Source organism: Cnephaeus nilssonii, assembly GCF_951640355.1.
Source record: "Cnephaeus nilssonii genome assembly, chromosome: 20".
Lineage (NCBI taxonomy): Eukaryota > Metazoa > Chordata > Mammalia > Chiroptera > Vespertilionidae > Cnephaeus > Cnephaeus nilssonii.
This window is the reverse complement of record NC_137091.1, coordinates 6,036,029-6,054,253: the sequence shown is the minus strand read 5'-3', so window position 1 is coordinate 6,054,253 and position 18,225 is coordinate 6,036,029. Positions and strand designations below refer to the sequence as shown.

Here is an 18,225-nt window from a genome sequence, read left to right as displayed (position 1 = left end):
CAGCAGCCATTATAGAGGTAGCAGCACCCCAGCAGCAATACTCAAGATTTAGATGAATGGGAGGGAGGGAGGGAGGAAGGGAGGGAGGGAGGGAAGGAAGGAGGAGGGGGAAAGGAAAGTAAAGGGAGAAAAGGAAGACAAGGAAAGAAGGGAGGATGGATGGATTGATGGATAATGGATGATGAATGGATAGATGGTTGATGGCTGATGGATGGATGGATGGATGGATGGATGGATGGATGATGGATGATGGGTGATGGATGGATGGATGGAGGATGGATGGAGGATGGATGATGGATGGTGGGTGATGGATGATGGATGATAGATGAATGATGGATGGATGGATGGATGGATGGATGGATGATGAATGGATGAATGAATGATGGATGATGGATGGATGGATGGAAGATGGATGGATGAATGAATGATGGATGATGGATGGATGGATGGATGGAGGGAGGATGGATGGAGGATGGAGGGAGGGATGGATGGATTATGGATGATGGGTGATGGATGATGGATGATGGGTTATGGGTGATGGGTGATGGATGATAGATGGATGGATGGATGGATGGATAGATGGAGGATGGATGGATGGATGGATGGATGGATGGATGGAGGATGGAGGGAGGGATGGATGATGGGTGATGGGTGATGGATGGAGAAAAAGACATGAATAAAGAGCCAGCTGATGGAAACAAATGCCCAAACCCCCGAAGCTCCACATTCAGTGCAGTTCCCCTTCCTAAAGAAGACACAGAGATGGTCTATAAACATGAAGAAAAGTGGTTAACTTCATTAGTCATCAGGAAAGTACAAGTTAAAACAAGGAGCTATTTCTTGCCTGCCAGACTGACAAAAAGAAGGGGGAGGAAGAAGAGGAGGAAAGAGAGGAAGAAAAGGAAGAAGGGGGAAAAGCACACGTCCTGTGTGGGCAGGACTTGGAGAGACGTGCATTCCCACATCATGACGGAAGGGTCACTTGGCACCCCCTTTGTGGAGGGCAATTTGAGAATAGCGATCAAATTGGTCACGTGACCACCCTCTGACCTAACTAACTATTCCACTTCCAGGAATCTGGCCCAAGAAACACGACGATTTATAAACGAGGCTTCTCCCTGCACCCCTGTTTGTAACAGGAAAGAACTGGAGGCACCTCCATGTCCATCCACAGAGGGCTGTCAGTACGTTCTGGAATGTCTATTCCACAGCAGTGGCCAGGACGTAGGTCTCCCCCACAAATATGAGGGGATCCCCAGACTCCTGGTCCTGAACCCCAGCTGCACTCCTGAAGTACCAAAAATCTTCAAAAAAACAAAAACAACAGGGCTGGGACCCAGGTGATGCCATTTCTTTAAGTGCCTAAGAGGATGCTAATGCGCAACCAGGATTGGAAACTCACCGCCTCGGGACGATAGCAATAACAGGAAGTGTAGTCCAGCGGCTACGACGCTACCCAGGCTCCCATTAGGCGTGTGTGGGGACGTGCACACGTGTTTTAGTGTAAATGCACCACAGAAAAGGTCTGGGAGGAAAGATAACTAAGCAACATGCTTATCTCTAGGAAGTGGGGGATCGCATTACTATTTAAGATGTGGAAATCATTCCTTCAAATATGTGAAGAGAGTCCTCGCCGGTTTGGCTCAGTGGACAGAGCGTCGGCCTGCAGACCGAAGGATCCTGGGTTCGATTCCGGTCAAGGGCACGTACCTCGGTGGCAGGCTCCTCCCCCGCCCGGGCCCTGGTCGGGGCTCGTGCAACCAATGGATGTGTTTCTCTCACATCGACATTGCTCTCTGTCTCTCCCTCTCTCTTCCACTCTCTCTAAAAATCAATGGGAAAATATTCTCGAGTGATTAACAAGACATTAAAAATTAAATAAAACGAGCACAAAAACCTCATATTGCTTTTATCGTTTAAAAACAATGTTTTACAACCCAGCACAATGCTTTGCACAAAGCCTTCAATGAACAGTAGCTACACTCACTGAAGAGCGAGGGTGGGCATGCGGGCTCCCAGCCTCCAGGAGGGCAGCTCTCACCTCCCCAACACCTGAAGGGGGGAGGGGGAGGGGGAAGCAGGGACATCACAGATGCCAGCGGCCGGCTTGCTCAGGCCTGTGCCCCCTGCAGCCCACCCACCCTCTCACTCACTCACTCACTCTCTTCTGTGGATCCTAATTAAATAAAACATACTGTTCACCTATTCCTAAGTTCACTTAGGAATCCATTTACTCCCTGAGCAGTCATTTGTTCAGTTTACTCCTCCACTCGTCCGTTCATTTATCCCCTCAGCAGTTTACACATTTACTCGTTCACTTTAAAAATCCTTTTGAAACACAAGGACCCAGCCCGGCCGGTGTGGCTCAGCGGTTAAGCATCAACCCACCAACCAGGAGGTCACAGTTCAATTCCCAGTGTGGGGCGTGCAGGAGGCAGCCGGTCGATGATTCTCTCTCATCATTGATGTGTCTATCTCTCTCTCCCTCTCCCTTCCTCTCTGACATCAATAAAAATATATTTAAAATATAAAGAAGGAGACAAGGACCAGAAACCCAGGCCCAGGCCACTGCCGAGTGAGTGAGCATGGGGCGCTGGAAGCCCCGCAGGCTGGCCGCATCCCACACAAACCAGTCCTTCCCTGGGCGGGCAGAGGAGAGCTTTGTGGGCTCCCCACAGGGCTGCTGTTGGGGGCGGGCGGGCTGTGGCCCCAGTAGCCAGGACCGGGGCCCACGCACCCGGATGAGAGGAGGCAGGCTGCAGCTTCCGGGAAAGGACATGGGAACCTCCAGCGGAAGCCGCCCCGATGCACTAGGGGGTGGTGAGCTCCCCGACAGTGAAAGGGTGCCGGTCCCGGCTGGATGCACAGGCAGACACACCCAGAAAGCCGGGGTTCCTTTCCCACCGGGATTCTCCGGCTTCGAGACGGTCAAAGACTAAGAGTGAGGGACTGAGTCTGCCCCACAGGCGTGCCAGGCCCCTGGGAGGCCAGTCCCTCCCTGAGGGTGCAGGGCATCTGCAGAGCTGTCCTGGGCTCCGGGAGGGTGTGCCCTGCTCGCTCCCTGCTCCCCAGAGATCCCCGCGCTCTCTGCAGCCGCCACCCCTGGTGCCAGGAGCCTGCCCCCGCTTTTCATCCTTCCACACCCCTGGGAGCCCACTCTCCTCCCTCACCCTCTCCCTGGGGACGCTCTGGAGCTGGTGATTATCTCTCCTCGCCCCAAGTTCAGCTGGCAGCCCCCAGGGGCAGGGACAAAGCCGCCTCTCTGCTGCAGGGACCAGCACGACGCTATAGGCTGCTTGGCTACAAAGTCCTGCAGCCCCCAGGCCAAGGAGGTTAGGTACACCTGGCCTGGACGTGACAGCCACTACCCCTCCACCCCCCACCCCCCACCCCGCAGCGCCCCGCGCCAGCCATGCCCTGCTCCCAGCCCAGCCCGGATGGCCATCACTGCCTGCCGGCAGGTAAACTTCAGTGCCACCGGAGCTAGGTGAATAGTATGTTTTATTTAATGAGGATCCACAGAAGAGATGACCCTCACAGCGGGAAAGGGAGTGACAACGTTGCAGAGAAGAGTTCGTGCCCAGGTAACGAAAGGGCAAGTTTCAATTACAGACAAAACGGGGAAGAGGTGCCTGGCGACTCCCAGGGCAGTGCCAGCGTCTGCGGGCCCAGGCCTGGGGCCCAGCGGGTCGGCGCTCTGGGCCGGAAACCAAGGCACCAAGGGGGCCTGTGGGAGCAGCTGTCCCTCCCCTTTCTTTTTTTTTTATAAATTATATTTTATTTTTATTTTTCTAAAATATATTTTATTGATTTTACAGAGAGGAAGGGAGAGAGATAGAGAGTTAGAAACATCGATGAGAGAGAAACATCGATCAGCTGCCTCCTGCACACCTCCTACTGGGGATGTGCCCGCAACCAAGGTACCTGCCCTTGACTGGAATCGAACCTGGGACCCTTCAGTCCGCAGGCCGGCGCTCTATTCACTGAGCCAAACCGGTTAGGGCTCCCTCCCCTTTCTTTTATTTATTTATTTATTTATTTATTTATTTTTAGCCTCACCTGAGGATCTTTTTCCATTGATTTTTAGAGAGAGTGGACGAGAGAGGGAGAGATAGAGAGAAACATTGATGTGAGAGAGACATTTGCCTCCTGCACCCGCTCCGACCAGGGCCGGGGAGGAGCCTGCAACCGAGGTACGTGCCCTTGACCGAATCCTTTGGTCCGCAGGCCAACACTCTATCCACTGAGCCAAACCGGCCAGGCCCTCCCCTTTCTTCATCACAGACAAACCAGGCGGCAGCGCGCAGGGCTGGGTGAGTCAGGGGCCACCTGGGTCCTGGCAGGCAGGTGTGGGGGCCGCTGGGGCCACTGGGCAGGCGCACACCCAGCCCACCTCCGGCTCTGGAGGGATGAAGTCCCCCAAGGACACTGGAGAGGACGAACGTTCTACGCTTGAGGATGGCCACCTGACGGCTCCACTGCTACGGGCGTCCTCCTGGCCTGGCCCAGCCCCCAGGCCTGACGGGCCCGGTCTGTCCTCGCTCCGGGCACGCCAGCCAGCCACACGGCTCACACTAGCGCCAGGAACACACGCCAGCTCCTCGGGGAGCCCCGTCCTGGTCTGTGCCTCTGTCTCCCAGCTCTACCCGGAATAACGCGGCCCTGAATCGGGGGGCCTCCCGGGAGGGTGGTGGGCTGAGCCCCCAAAGCACCGCCACCGGGTGCTGACTGAGCACGGAGCTCGCGGTGGCGATGGTGCACAACAGTGTGAACGCACTGACTGCCACTGAACAGGACGCTTAAAGAGGGTGACGCCCCGGCCGGTGAGCGTCACCCCACGCGCCCAGAGGTCCGGGTTCGATTCCTGGTCAGGGCACACGCAGGAAGGAGGCAGGCCGATTGATGTTTCTCTTTCATCGATGTCTCGCTCGCTCTCTCTCTCCTTCTCTCTGGAATCAATTTGAAAAAGTATTCTTCCTTAAGTGGTTATGATGGTAAATTTGATGTTACCTATAGCTCATCTCAATTTTTTACAAAGTGAAGAAATGACGCAGACACCCCAGAAAGGCCCAACTACAGGAGCATCTGTGGGACAGGGGCTACTTAACCAGCTTTACTGCAGGGGTGCCCCTCACCGAGAACCCCGTGGTCTGGCCGAACCCATTCTCTCCCCTAACACGCTGCAGGTCCCGTAGCTCAGGGAAGCAGGTCTACTCGCACACTCTCCCTCCGAGAGGAAGGCTCCCGCCCGCCCTCCTTCCCGGGGCCGGGGGCATCCCACAGGCCAACAGCCAGGGCACCATTCTCCCTCCTTCCTCCCCCAGCCCTGGGCCTGGGGTGACGTCAGCCCCATCACCCCATGAGCTGTGAGGGGGGATGGCTGGTAAACGAATGAGCCCATGGACAGAGCCCCATTTCATATCCCAATTCCAAAGATGACACGAACATCTGCTTTCACTTCAAGACATTAATTTTCAATTATTGGAGAAAAACAAAATTAGTCCCGACAAATTGCTGGCGAACACAGGCTCTCGTCCAGTGGTTCGAAATAACAACTTCGGGGCCCATGTGAGCATCCCCCTCCCGTCTCCTGGCCGGTCCCTGTCATCTGGGCCTCCTGGCCACTGCCTCTCTGGCAGCCAGGTGCAGAGGATCTGGGGGGGGGGGGGGGGGAGGCTTTTATCTCCCTGCAGAAGGCAGGGGTGAAGCGGGAGGGCAGGGGGGTAAAGAGAAACATCCCACCCCAGCTGGTGTTGCTCAGTGGGTAGAGTGTCGGCCTACGGACTGAAGGGTCCCGGGTTCAATTCCGGTCGAGGGCACAAGGTCCCGGGGTGGCAGGCTCGATCCCCAGTAGGGGACGTGCAGGAGACAGCCGATCCACGACTCTCTCTCATCACTGGTGTTTATCTCTGTCTCTCCCTCTCCCTTCCTCTCTGAAATCAATAAAAATATTTTTTTGAAACAAAGAGAGAGAGAGAACACCCACCCTGACCGTGTTCAGCCGTGGACCTGGCAGGCTTGCCTCTCTCAGGAGCAGGACTTCACACACCGGGCATGCAGGTCATTCCTAAGTTCAAGGGCGCCCAGGAAAGGCACCCCGGAATCGCCTTGTAACTCGCGTTTGGCATTGGCAATGGGAGATGCGAGGGCTGCGTGGTTCTCTTGGGAGACCCTGCTGCCCCCGCACAATGCCCCCCGGGATCCTACGTCCTCAACGCCACAGCCAGCCTCTGAGCCTGCAATGCTCATCAACTCCCTAGAACAGTGGTCGGCAAACCGCGGCTCGCGAGTCACATGCGGCTCTTTGGCCCCTTGAGTGTGGCTCTTCCACAAAATACCACGGCCTGGGCGAGTCTATTTTGAAGAAGTGGCGTTAGAAGTTTCAGTTTAAAAAATTTGGCTCTCAAAAGAAGTTTCAATCGTTGTACTGTTGATATTTGGCTCTGTTGACTGATGAGTTTGCTGACCACTGGGCTAGAACCAAGAGCTACTTGCCGGGGTCCCGTCTACCCAGGACCTCGGCTGAGCCCCAAGTCAGGGCCTACAGGACTTTTGGGAAAAACCTTAAATTTGCTGACCCCAAGGACCCCAAACCCAGAGAACAACGCACTGGGGAACAGCTCATCCACCCCGCAAGCTCATCCGATGGGCGTTGTTTTCTCTCGGCTGCTGTGGTGGCTGCTGTGGTCGCTGCGTCGGTAAGAAGCTCTGACGCGTGGATGCGCAGAAGACCTGGCAGATAACGGCGTGGCCGTTGCCGCGTCCGACTTTCTCCTGGGACCCAGAGTGTGTTTGCCTCGTGACCACGGGGTGGGGTGGGGTGGGGGACACCCAAGAAAGGCCCAAAGACAAAAAAAAAAAAAAAAGACAAAACAAAACACCACCGCCACCACGGAAGGAAAATTATATCTCTCCGAAGAGAAGGCGAGCCGTCGCCCCTTCGGAAGCCGGCGGTAACGGAGCCCACATTGTGTAATTGACTTCGCCAGTAGAACAACAGGCCCTAACAAAGAGAGTGTCAGTGTTTGCACAGCACTAATCTATAACGCTGGGAGGCCCTCGCTGTCAGCCGGGGCTGACAGTACAATAGCTTTCAAAGGGATATTACCATCGCGCTTTCATTCCTGACATCAATCAAGACAAAGAGAGCCCTTTCCGAGAGACATTAAAAATCAAACCTTTGTAGGAGAAGATGGGTGACGCTGCGCGTTCCTTAAAGGCGGGCGGCCCAGAGCAATCAGCTAATTGGTGCTCCTCGGCAGAGGGAGAGTATTTGTATTTACTGCGTGTGCAACCCCAATCGTCGGCGGCCGCTGATCCCGGCGGGGAAGCGGTGAATCCAAAGTTTCCCTCAGCATCTCCCCGGCTCCGCTCCGCCCTGCCTCTCCCACCGTAGGCCCAGGGAGCTGACAAGCCGGCGCCGAAAACTTCAAGCGGGATGGAGCCCATGCAGGCTGCCTGAGTCCATTTTGGGTCCAAAACAACTCTGATTACCCACGAACCTGTTTCTGCACACACACACACACACAAAAGCCCTTGCACGCTGACGGGATTTTGCAGAAATTGTCAGATTCACCCGCCAAGGTGCCCTGAGGTTTCCCCAGGCGACACAGTCACGGAACCGTGCCCCAGGTACTCTTCCGTTGTGGCTGCGCTGGGCCCGCACCTAAGGAAGGAGTCCCGCCATCTAACAGAAACGTTCCCAACACATGACATTCTTTCAAAACACCAGTGGGCCATGGGCAAGGTGTGGCTCAGTGGTTAGAGTGTCCGCCTGCACACAGAAGGGTCACGGGTTCGGTTCCCGGTCAAGGGCACGTGCCTGGAGTACAGGTTCAATTCCCTGGCCCTGGTCCAGGCACGTGCAGGAGGCAACCAATCAAGGTGTCTCTCACTCACATCGATGTTTCTCTCTCGCTCTCTTTCTCTCTCCCCACTCCCTCCCTCCCACTCTCTCTAAAAATCAATGGGAAAAATATCCTCCAGTGAGAATTAACAAACAAACAAAAAAAAAAACACGAGTGGACCGTGGACAAGGGGTAGGAAAGGGTAAATCTATCCTCACCTTGGCTAACCAAAGAATTAACTACCCCGCCCCCAGCCTCCCACCACCTTGGTTAAAAGAACAGGGCCACCTGGAAAGCGGGCCCCCTCTGCTTGCTTGCCATCCACCAGTTTGGGGTGCCTGCAGGTGAGACCAGGTGCCATTGACGGGCCCAGGAGCCGGGAGGTAAGAGCTGCTAACATTGGCAAGCACTCATTACCCACACACTCTCCCAGCCGCCAAAGTCGCAGCGCCCCCGGCCCAACACGGGCTCCAACAGGCCGTGCCCGCACGTCCTCCGGGCTGGGCAGTCCCTAGGCTAGGTGGCCGGAGGTCAAAGGCTATTGCTGAGGAGGGTGGAGAGAACTCTCCATGTCCAGCCGGGGGTCCCTCTGGGACTCAGAGCCAAGGGGCTCTGGGACTTTGCCCTCCGGCCCCTAACAGACCACCTGCCAAAGCTACGCAGGGGGTCCAGGCCCTCAGACACGGAGATGTTGCTCCACGCGCACCTGCAGCTGGAAAGGGGTTTGCGCTTCAGCCCTAGCTGTTCACAGTCTGAACAGAGGGGCTCTTCCTGTCACTGCAAAAGGGGCGGGAATTCTGAGAAAAGAGGGAGCCAGCCCCAGCGCCCCGGAGGAGCCCCGTCCTCCCGCCGCCGCCGCCGCCCACCGCAGCCTTTTTCCCGGGGCCGGTCGGCCGCTGCACCGCCATCCTCGGTGGCGGGCCTCTTGCGTTTACACATCCAAATGAACAGTTAAGAGAAATCAATGCATCTAATTGCCAGACTATTAAATCCTACATCAGGGGGAGAATTCCACCGCCACCAGCTTAGGAGTTGGCTACCGATACGGCAATTACTGCAACTTTCTACTCGACGGAACCAGATCCCCGCCTTTCAGCCCGGCAGAGCGCTCGCGAGGCGCACAGGGGCTCCGCCTGGTGCCCCCCTCCCACCCCCCTCACCCCCGCTGGCACGCTGTGGCGGGCGGGCCGTGCCAGGGCTCTGAGTTCCACCCAATGACTTGCAGACTATCAAGTCACCCACACTGTGCCCCTGCCCGAATGAGTGTCCCCCCTAGGCACCTGACGGTTCAACGTTCAGCAGGGCCCCCCTGCCTGAGGCATCCGCATTGCATGGCCTATTGCATTTCTGCAAGGAAACAGGTGTAGCAATGTAAATGGCCATGATGAGACATCATCATGGAAGGGTGTGACAGGCCCTTCCGGAGCTGGGAGTGGGTGACTTAAATGAGGGGGGGGGGGGTGTTAAATATTAGGATTTAAGTGTCCGCCACCCCCACCCACACGGAAAGCAAAGAATCTGTGAAAGATCTGTCCTGCCCTTCCTACAAGATCAGGTACCTTTAGCCAAACCGACCTCGACAATTTACACTTGTCCGCGGTCTCAGCTGAGTGGAGAAACCTGTAACCTCACAACGCCTCTATTTATTACATCTCAATTATTTCCATGGAAACACAAGCAGCGGCGAGCGACACTGTTCCCCGGTCCCTGGACCACCACAGGCGTAAGATGGACTTCGGAGGAGCTACGGGCTGGCAGGAGGGGGGACCGAGAAGAGGAGGGGTCCGCGGAGAAGGCACTGGGGGGAGTTTGGGATGTTGGGACTGCGGGGGGGGGGGGGGGGAGATGCGTGGACACAGCCTCACTGCTAATTAATATTTAATAACTGTAATTAACAGGCTGTTGCTAGATGGGGAGCATGGATGGCGAAAGTTTTCAGCTGAGGCTGGGAAGATGTCTCCATTTCCCGTCTAAAGGAACCATGGGCCTGAGGAGGCCAGTGTGGGTGAGGGGAGGCCCGTGAGCCAGCACGCTGACAGGTACTAGCAGCAGAAATAACCTCAATGAGAGGTGATGAGAACAGACCCAGAACGAGGCCAAAATGAATGAAGGGAACAAATCGCCGCACGGCCACACCGTGCCACCTGGAAACAAAAAAAGGAGAGCATGGTGACGGGAGGGAAAACCAGCCGGAGAATGTGACTCTGTAACATGCATGGTTTGGGGTTGTTTTTGTTGGTTTTTTTTTAATCACAAGGCTTTTGATGAGCCTGCCCTCCCCGCTGCCCCACTGCCCTGCTCCCTTCCCTACTTGCTGGGCGACGCCATGGGCGCTGGGTTTTCCAGAAAAGGACGAACATCCCAGGGGACAAGTGACCCCCCTCCAGAAGGGAGGTTGCACCCGTGAGTGGGAAACGCACACACACACACCCCCGGCCGCCCCCTAAGCCTGTTTGATTTTCAACACAGCAAAGCCTGTGCTTTCAAATCACACTTTCCGCGCGTCCATTAGAAATGGTTACATTTCTGCCTTTCCTCCCTGCCACCGGCTTTCACATTTCACATTTCCGAGATCAATTACAAATTACAGGCCTGCGACTCTGGCAGTGGAGTGTGCCGGCTGGGAGGCCCGCGTGCCTCGGCCTGGGCCCCCACGCAGCGGTGGAGGCGAAGTAAAATAAAGCGCAATGTACAAGGCACCACTGTTCCCTGAGAGAGCACCTTCCGGCCTCTTTAAAGGTGAGGACCCGCCGTTTGAAACGCCTGGTGCGGAGCTGTCCACACTCTGCACACACTTTGGAATATTGCTTGAGAAGGGGGTGGGGGGGTGGCGTTCTTGAAAAGCAGTAAATCCCTCACCTGCTGCAACTCTTATCTATTCGAATCATCTTCTCTTTTCATTCCTCCCTTGATAAGCGGCCAGGTCTCTGCCCTGGTCGCCCGGGTAAACAGAATAAAACGCAGAACGGGGAGAGGGTGGGTGGGCGCGGCTGTGGGGAAATGCCGAGAACCACAGGGAGAAGCAGAGGAAGGAGGGCGGACTCCAGGGGCAGAGGGGCGCTGGGGGGCTGAGATGGACACTTCCCCAAGATGCCTACACGGGGCTGTCCCCATCTGCGGTCTCTTCCCCGCCATCCCCGAGCGTGAGCGGTCCGCTAGACAGCCACACGTGTGCGTTTAGAGAGCCGCACTCGTTTAACGCCACGTCAAGGCTGGTTCCACCCGAGGTGGAAAACCGATTCTCGAGTCTTTTCTCAGAAACACACCGAGTGGTTTCAGCATGAAGTTCCGGCAACTCCAACTCCGAGCCGCCCACCCATCCGATCACGGCAAACAGCGCTCCCTCTCCTAAAAGAAGGGGGTCGGGCCCTGGCCGGGTACCTCGTTGGTCAGAGCATCATATGAGATGCCAAGGATGTGCGGTTCCTTCTCCCCCGCCACCCCCCCCGCCCCCCCGTCAGGGCGCACACACACGAATCAACCAATGGATGCAGACAGAAGTAGAACAACAAATCAATGTTTCTCTCCCCGCCCCCCTCTCTCAATAAATAACATTTTTAGAAATAAATAAATAAAGGAAGGCGGTTGGGAGGCAAGGACGGATGTGAGAAGTAGGTAAGCGCTGCGTCTTCTTTTATGAAAAGCCGCCTCCCATACACAGATGTCACTCAAGATCAACTGCCGGCGCTCAGTAATAAAACCCTGTTCCCAGCCAGAGGTCCGGGGTCTCCGTTTGCTCTGGGGCCCCCTGAAGTGGCTATCAGGTCCTGAGCGCTGAGCCGGAGAGAGGGAAAAGAAACCCAACGTCACGTCCCACCGTCGAGCCCTTCCAAGCAGCAAAAGGACAGACATCTGCCCAGCTCCTGCCCCCCTTCCTGGGGTCTCTGTCCTGGTTTCCTCGTCCCCCAGTCAGAGCATCCTCCGGGCCCCCAAGTCTGTGGACCCGTCCAGGGGTGCCTGCCGGGGTGGGGGGGGACCCAGACCCACTTCTCTCAAGGAAAAAGGGAACAGGCGGTAGGCAGCCACTGCGAGTGTGGGCTGAGTCGGTCTGCTCTGAGGTGACAAGGAGGGTCTGGCAGAGCGGCCACCGGGGATCCCCTGGGGCCCCAGAAGCAATGGCGGAGTCCCAGGGCCCCGGCTGGTTGCCGATTCCGCCCCAGCCCCTCCAGCCGGGAGCGAGGCTGGCAGGAAGGGAGCAGGGCCCCAGCGCCGCTGGCTCGCAGGCCTCAGGAAATGAACTTTGCAGAGCAGAGCTGGCTCAGGCCAGAGGTCAGCAGGGGCGCTGGGGGAGATGCGGCCTCATGACTTTGGGCTCCTGAGACTCAGCTGCTATCCTCTCGCTCCTCTATCATCGCCCATGGCAGCCGGACACCCACCGAGGGGCTGGAATAGGGACAAAGCAGCAAGCGAGGCCTGGAGAGGCCGGCCAGCCGGTGGGGAGAGGAGTGCAGGGGAGGGGCTCAGTCAACCATGGCCTCTCCCGGGGGCCTAGGCTCTCCAAGGGCGCGCACTGGCGCGGTGGGGCCCCGGTGGAAATAGAAAGCAAAGCAAGGAGACGAAGGGTGGTGTGTGTGTGTGTGTGTGTGTGTGTGTGTGTGTGTGTCCTCACAAATGTGTGCACCCGGGGACCCACACTGGAAGCTGGCCTGGGTTTGGGTGCGCGGGGCCAGATCCAGGCGCCCTCCACAGAGGAGAGCGCACGGCGGTGGCTGAACTCCCCGGGGGACCGCGTCCTGCCAGCACCGCGCAGACAATGAACTCCTGGCGGAGGCTCCTGGCCCCGCTGGCCTCGGTGGGAGAGGCAGGAAGTGTGGGGGCCCGAGCCGGGTGCGCGGCGTGGCCAGGGGACACCCGGCGGCGGGGCCGCGTGCAAGCAACGCCCGCCGCCCTGGGCGTCCTGGGCGACCAGGCGGGGGCCGATGAAAGGCGCCGGGGCCCGGGGCCCGGGGGCCGGAGAGAGAGGCCTCGGAGCTGCCGGCCTCCGGGGCGTCCCGCCTCCCCGCCGGCCCACCCGCCACCTCGGAGATTCGCAATCCCCGCCAAGTCGGGCCCGCACCCCTTGATTGGCCACGCGGGCCCGGGGCCGGCACGCAGGCAGCAGCGGGGGCCCCTCCGCGGCGCCCCAGGCCCGGGTCCACCCCGGGCGGCGGCGCCGGGATGGAGAGGGTCGGTGGGCCGGAGAGGGTCGGCCGGGCCGAGAGGGTGACCACAGCGCGCCCCTTCCGCCGCCGCCGCCGCCGCCTCCGCCTCCCGCTCCCGGCTTCCTCCTCCCCCTCCTCCGCCTCCGCCTCCTCCTCCGCCGCCGCCTCCTCCTCCTCCTCCCCGCTCGCTCGCGCGGTCCCCGGCCGCCCGCCTGCCCGCCCGCTCGCTCGCTCGCCGGTCCCTCCTCCCTCACGCCCTCCCTCCCTCCGCGCTCGCTCGCGCCTCGCAGGGCCTCGCTCGCTCACCTTTCACCGAGCGCGGCTTCGCCTGCTTCCGCCTGGACATGTCCGGGGCTCCCGGCGCTCCGTCGCCCTTCGCCGCCGGCTCCCCCTGCCGCCCCCCGCCGCTGCGGGCAGCCCTGCTCCCCCTTCTCCTCCGCCTGCCTCTCGGAAACTTTTTTTTTTGCAGCCGGGTCGGCGGCTGCGGGGAGCAGATCGCAGGTCCGGGGCGGCCTCCCTGGGGGCGGGGGGGCGGCCGGGGGGTGCGCCTGGGCCCTGCCTGTTGCAATGCGGCAGCCGGGGGCTCGCGGTCCCAGTGGCGGTCCCAGCGGCGGTCCCAGCGGCGCGGGGAGTCCGGAGGCCACTCGGCTGAGCCGAGTTATGCAAAAAAAAAAAAAAAAAAAAAAAGCCGCCCCCCTCCTCCTCCCCACCCCCCGCCGGCCCCCGGCCCCTGCGGCCCCCTCCCTCCCCCACCCACCGCCACCCTCGCCCTCCTCCTCCTTCTCCTCCGCCCCTCGCCGGATTTTTGTGCAAAGTTTGCAGGCGTCCGGCCACGCAGCCCGGTGCGGAGCTCACAATGAGCCCATGTGAGGAGGGGGGACGGGGCTGGAGTCGAAGGGTCTGGGGGGAGGAGGCCGGAGGCGGTCGGGAGCACGGAAGCTCAGCACCCCCCGGGGGGGTAAAGCCTTCGAATTATTCCCGGCCTCACACAAAAAAATATAATAAATATTAGCGGCTAAAAAATGCCCGAACGCCTGGTTCGAAGAGTATGATGGATGGGGGGGGGGGGGGGGTCCCTCAACTCAGCCCACTTGGGGGCTCGAAGCGGCCGCAGTGGCCCAGAAGCCGCAGCTCGGGGGGCCCTGGCTCACGCCCCCTTCTCTGGCTCTAAGCTCCGTCCGGCGCTGGCCCCCCGGAGGAGGAAGGGGCGCGCGGGGGGCGCTCAAGCGGTGGCGGGCAGGCGCACCCGTGCCCCGGGCATCGCTCAGCCGGTGCGCCCGGCCGCCGCTGCCTGCCCTCGGGCTGCGGTGTTCAGCGCGCGGTGCGCAGCCGATCCCCAGGCCGGTGCCAAGTCGCCGGCCCGCTAGCTGCCTCCATGGGCCAGGGGCTCGGAGAAGGGGGCGGCGGCGGCCGCGGTGGCGGTGGCGGCGGCGGAGGAGGAGGACGAGCAGGCGGCGGCTGGGCTCCCGTCCTCCCGGGCAGCGGCGGTGGCGGCGGCTGCGCCCCGGCTCCTCCGCGCTCCAGCCGGCGCCGGCCCGCCCGCCAGCCTCCCTCGCGCTCCTGTCTTCTTTGTGGTCGCTGGCTCTCCTCCTCCCGATCCGGCTGCTGGGGCTGCACTGCAGAGACACATAATAAAGCCAGGCTTGGCTGGAAATGTAGCCGGGTCCCAGCAGGAGGATGTGAGGAGCGGAGTCCCGGCGGGGGAGCGCTCTGATCCCGTGGGGCGCCCCGCACTGCTCCGGCTCGGATCAGACGGAGAGAGGGCCAACAGCACCGAGCGATGGACAGCGCTGGAAATACAGCTCCGGCCGCCCGCAAAACCCGGACCGCGGCGGCGGCGGCAGCCGGCACGGCGCGGGCGCGGACCCCGCACCGGCGCGCGGGGCGCCGACTCGGGCCCTGGTGGAAGGGGGGCGGGAAGAGGAAACCGACACGGGGCCCACGCGTGCGGTCACTCGTCCAGATGCAGCCGCATCGCAAACTGCAAAAAGCGAGGGGACTGAGGGGGTGGGAAACTGGGGTGAATTGCCCCAGATGGCCACCTCCGCAAATTATGTCCCACGGACAAGTGATTCGTGGACCTGGCTGTTCACTCTCGGGTTTTGCCCACGGGTCCGTGTGTGAAGACCTTTGGGGCCCCACATCCACAGACTCCTAAGCCTCTGGGCTAACTCCGTGCCCCCCAAACCCGCATTTGTAGGGTCCCCGCGCACTTCTTAGCTAAGACTATAAAGGACCCGCTTAGCTCCAAAATACAGCTGTAGCCCTGCCTCCGCCCCCCGCCTGCCGAGGAAGAAACTGCCCCTACTTCCCACCAAGTTTTGCCCCGGCCACCAGGGGGCGCCTCGCGTCCTTGCAGCTCTAGACCGGTCGCTGTTTCCACGTGGGACCGGCCCCGGGAGGGCGCGGACTTCGGTAAAGTCGACCCCAGGAAGCTCCCCTAAACCGGTCCTCTGCAGCCTCCCCTCCCCCATCAGCGGCGGGCGGCCAGGCCAGGGTGGGGGGTTGGCCCCCGACGTCCACCCGCTCCCGGGCGAGTGGCGCCACCTGGGTCGGCTGGTCCCGGAGCGGGGAGAGCCGCGCGGGTGCGGGCGCGGCGCTGGGGGTTATCCATCTCGCGGATCGATAAGTCGCCACTGGGAGCGGGCGGGCTGCGTCCCCGTGGAGACTAGTTACCCAGGGCAACCTTTCACGGCGAAGCCCGCCGCCCGCCGGGAGCCGCGCCGGGGCGGCCGGGCAGCGGCGCCCGCCTCTAGCAGGGCGCCTGAGTCCCGCCGGCCCCGCCCCCGCCCGCGTCCCACCGACCCTGCTCCCCTCTCTGGCCGGCGGGCGCCGACCGGGGCTGAGCTGGCTGCTGGGGTAGATGCCGCCCTGAACCCCTGTGGCGAGGGGGCGAGGGCCCGCGGGGGCGGGGAGGACACTCTTGCGCTCGGAGGTAGAGTCGGGGTGACCCGCGAAACGCGACGCCGAGCGGAACACCTTGACACCGGGAGACGGAGAGCGAGGAGGGTCCCCCAGAGGGACCAGGCCGGGGATGTCCCCTAGCTGGGGTCCAGCCCCCTCCCCAAGTTTCACTCCCCCCCCCCCCCCCCCCGGTCATCGCCCTCCCCAGCTCTCGCGTCTGAGCGTGTCCCGCACCTGGGCCTCCCCGGAGGCTGGCTGGACGTGGGAGCCGCCTCCCGCAGCTCCCGGATGGCGGGGTTGGGCTGAGAGGGGTGCCGAGGGCCGCGGCGAGGGCAGAGGCCGCCGGGCGCCTGGGAAGGAGCCAGGAAGGAGGGGCCGGATCAGCAGCTCCCCCACCCCCGGCGGCGCCTGGGATCGGGGCCCACGGAGAGAGGCTGACAGGCGGCAGATGGCACACGCTGGGGGCGGGAGGGGGGCGATTGGCCTGGCTCCGGGGTGCCCTCGCCATGGGCTGCCTCTCCTTGGAGGAGGGGGCGGAGAACAGCCCCCCGCTGACCCGCGCAGGCTCCCCAGGGGGCTGGAGACTTCCGATCCTGCCCAGCCCAGCCGGGAGCCTGGAGAGAGGGGGTCGGACAAAAGGAGCTCAGTGGGGAAGGGGTGTGCTGGAGGAAAGGGGGGGCGGGTCACAGGCAGGGAGACCGCAGCGCTGCCCTTTTCCACCCTCGGGGAACCCTGAAAGACCCAGAGGCCAGAGGTGGGGAAACAGCATGGGGCGGGGACAGCCTCCCCGGACCCAGCCCAGGAAGGCTGAGGGACTTGGAGGAGAGCACCAAGTTTTTGGACCCCCTGGGGGTGCAGTCCCACGTGTTGGCTCTCCCCCCCCCCCGCCCCCCAGGACCTGGCTGCTGTCTCCCAGCTCAGGGGGTGCAGCTCCCCCCAGCTTTCTCTGAAGCTTGTTTCATTTTTAACTCCTTCCAGAAAAAAAAAAAAAAAAAAAGCTAGTTTAAGAAAAATTCCAGAGCAGCAAAAAGCCTGTAGCTCCTACTTGAAAGGGTCTGTGGGGGGGGGGTGGGGGGGGGGGGAGACTGGCTGAGGGCAGGCTCCCTGCCCTGCCCTGCCCCCCACCCCCACCCCCCAGCCTTGGTTCTCACCGGCCTGCTGACCAGGGACCAGAAAAAGGTCATTCTTCAGGTGGCATCTGATACCCCAGGTGCCTGCTTCCAGCAGGGCTCCGGGGGTCTGGAGGGTCTCCCCTGTGAGAAGGCCCCATGGCCCCTTCATCAGCTGCCCAACCCGCCCCCCCAGGAGTGGCTGGAAAGACCCTTTGTCAACTGTGAGAAGCCAAGCGGCCAGCATGAGCGCAAGAGAGATGACAAGTGGATGTTTTCAAAAGCAAACAAGTCCATGCTCACAGGAACAGTGTCTTCTAAGTCCTACCCTCTCTGGAGGGGCCCAGGTCCGCTTGGTCCTAAGGATGCAGCCGGGACCCAGCAGCGGGTGAGGCCTCTTCCTTGCTTTCCCTAAAGAAGCAGGTGTCACCCCCAGCAGGAGGGGCCGTGGGCGACAAAAACCAGGCAGGCCCATAAAGTAAAATAAAATAGGTTCCTTTGGCAACCTTGAAACTGGTATCCCCAGGTTCGGTCAAGGGGTGCTTGGCCACACGTGACCAAATGCCCACCTTCTCCCCATCCACACACGCCACGCACACATGCACATACACCCTTTCCGTGGCGCTCCAATAGGAACCACCTAAACGTGTGGCTTCTGTTTGCCGTTGTGTTACTTGAAAGTCACGCGCTCGCTCCCAGGGAAAACTTGCCTCGAACTATAAAGGAACCGTGGTCCTGGGAGGGAAGATGTGCCCCCCACGTCTTCCCCCCAGGAAAGCAATCCATGCCTCTATTCATTTGTTTAGTCAACATGTAGGATTGATTGTGGGCCTACTGTGTGCCAGAACAAGGACCCCAGGCCCTGCCTGCTGGGCTGGTTCTCTTGCCGGGAGGCTGACTTGTCATCAATGGCCCCAGAAATAATTATTTAATCACAGTTTTAAACAATCCTGAGAAGGAAAAGTACAGCGTAAATGAGGCCAAGCCACAGAGGGTCTCGGGGGTGGTCTGGCTGAGAGCCTGGAGGAGGCGGAAGGAGGCGGGGCTCCTGGCAGAGAGAACGTGTGTGTAAAGGGCCTGAGGTAGAAAGGGCTGGGTGATTGGGGGGTGGGGGGGTGTTGTCACAGCTCGAAGCCAAGGGCCCAGCGGCGATCACAGCCAGGCGCAGAGACCAGCCTGGTCCGTCTTCCACTCCAGCTCCCTTCCTGGCCTTGCTGCAGAAAG

At 60.5% G+C, this 18,225-nt stretch overlaps 1 protein-coding gene across 2 annotated transcripts in view; it reads right to left on the bottom strand.

The window, feature by feature from the left end:
• ZNF423 (zinc finger protein 423) overlaps window positions 1-16,222 on the bottom strand; it is a 234,296-nt gene extending 218,074 nt beyond the window's left edge. Inside the window, exon 1 of one of the 2 annotated variants that reach the window (XM_079800240.1) lies at window positions 16,127-16,222. Coding sequence is in view for 1 of the 2 variants with exons in the window: in XM_079800238.1 (XP_079656364.1) it covers window positions 13,295-13,334 (40 nt within the window). In the remaining variant the exon portion in view is untranslated. Of the gene's footprint in view, window positions 1-13,294; window positions 13,565-16,126 lie in introns of those variants that run through there. The other variant, XM_079800238.1, reaches the window with a different exon arrangement.
• Window positions 16,223-18,225: the final 2,003 nt, after the last annotated feature.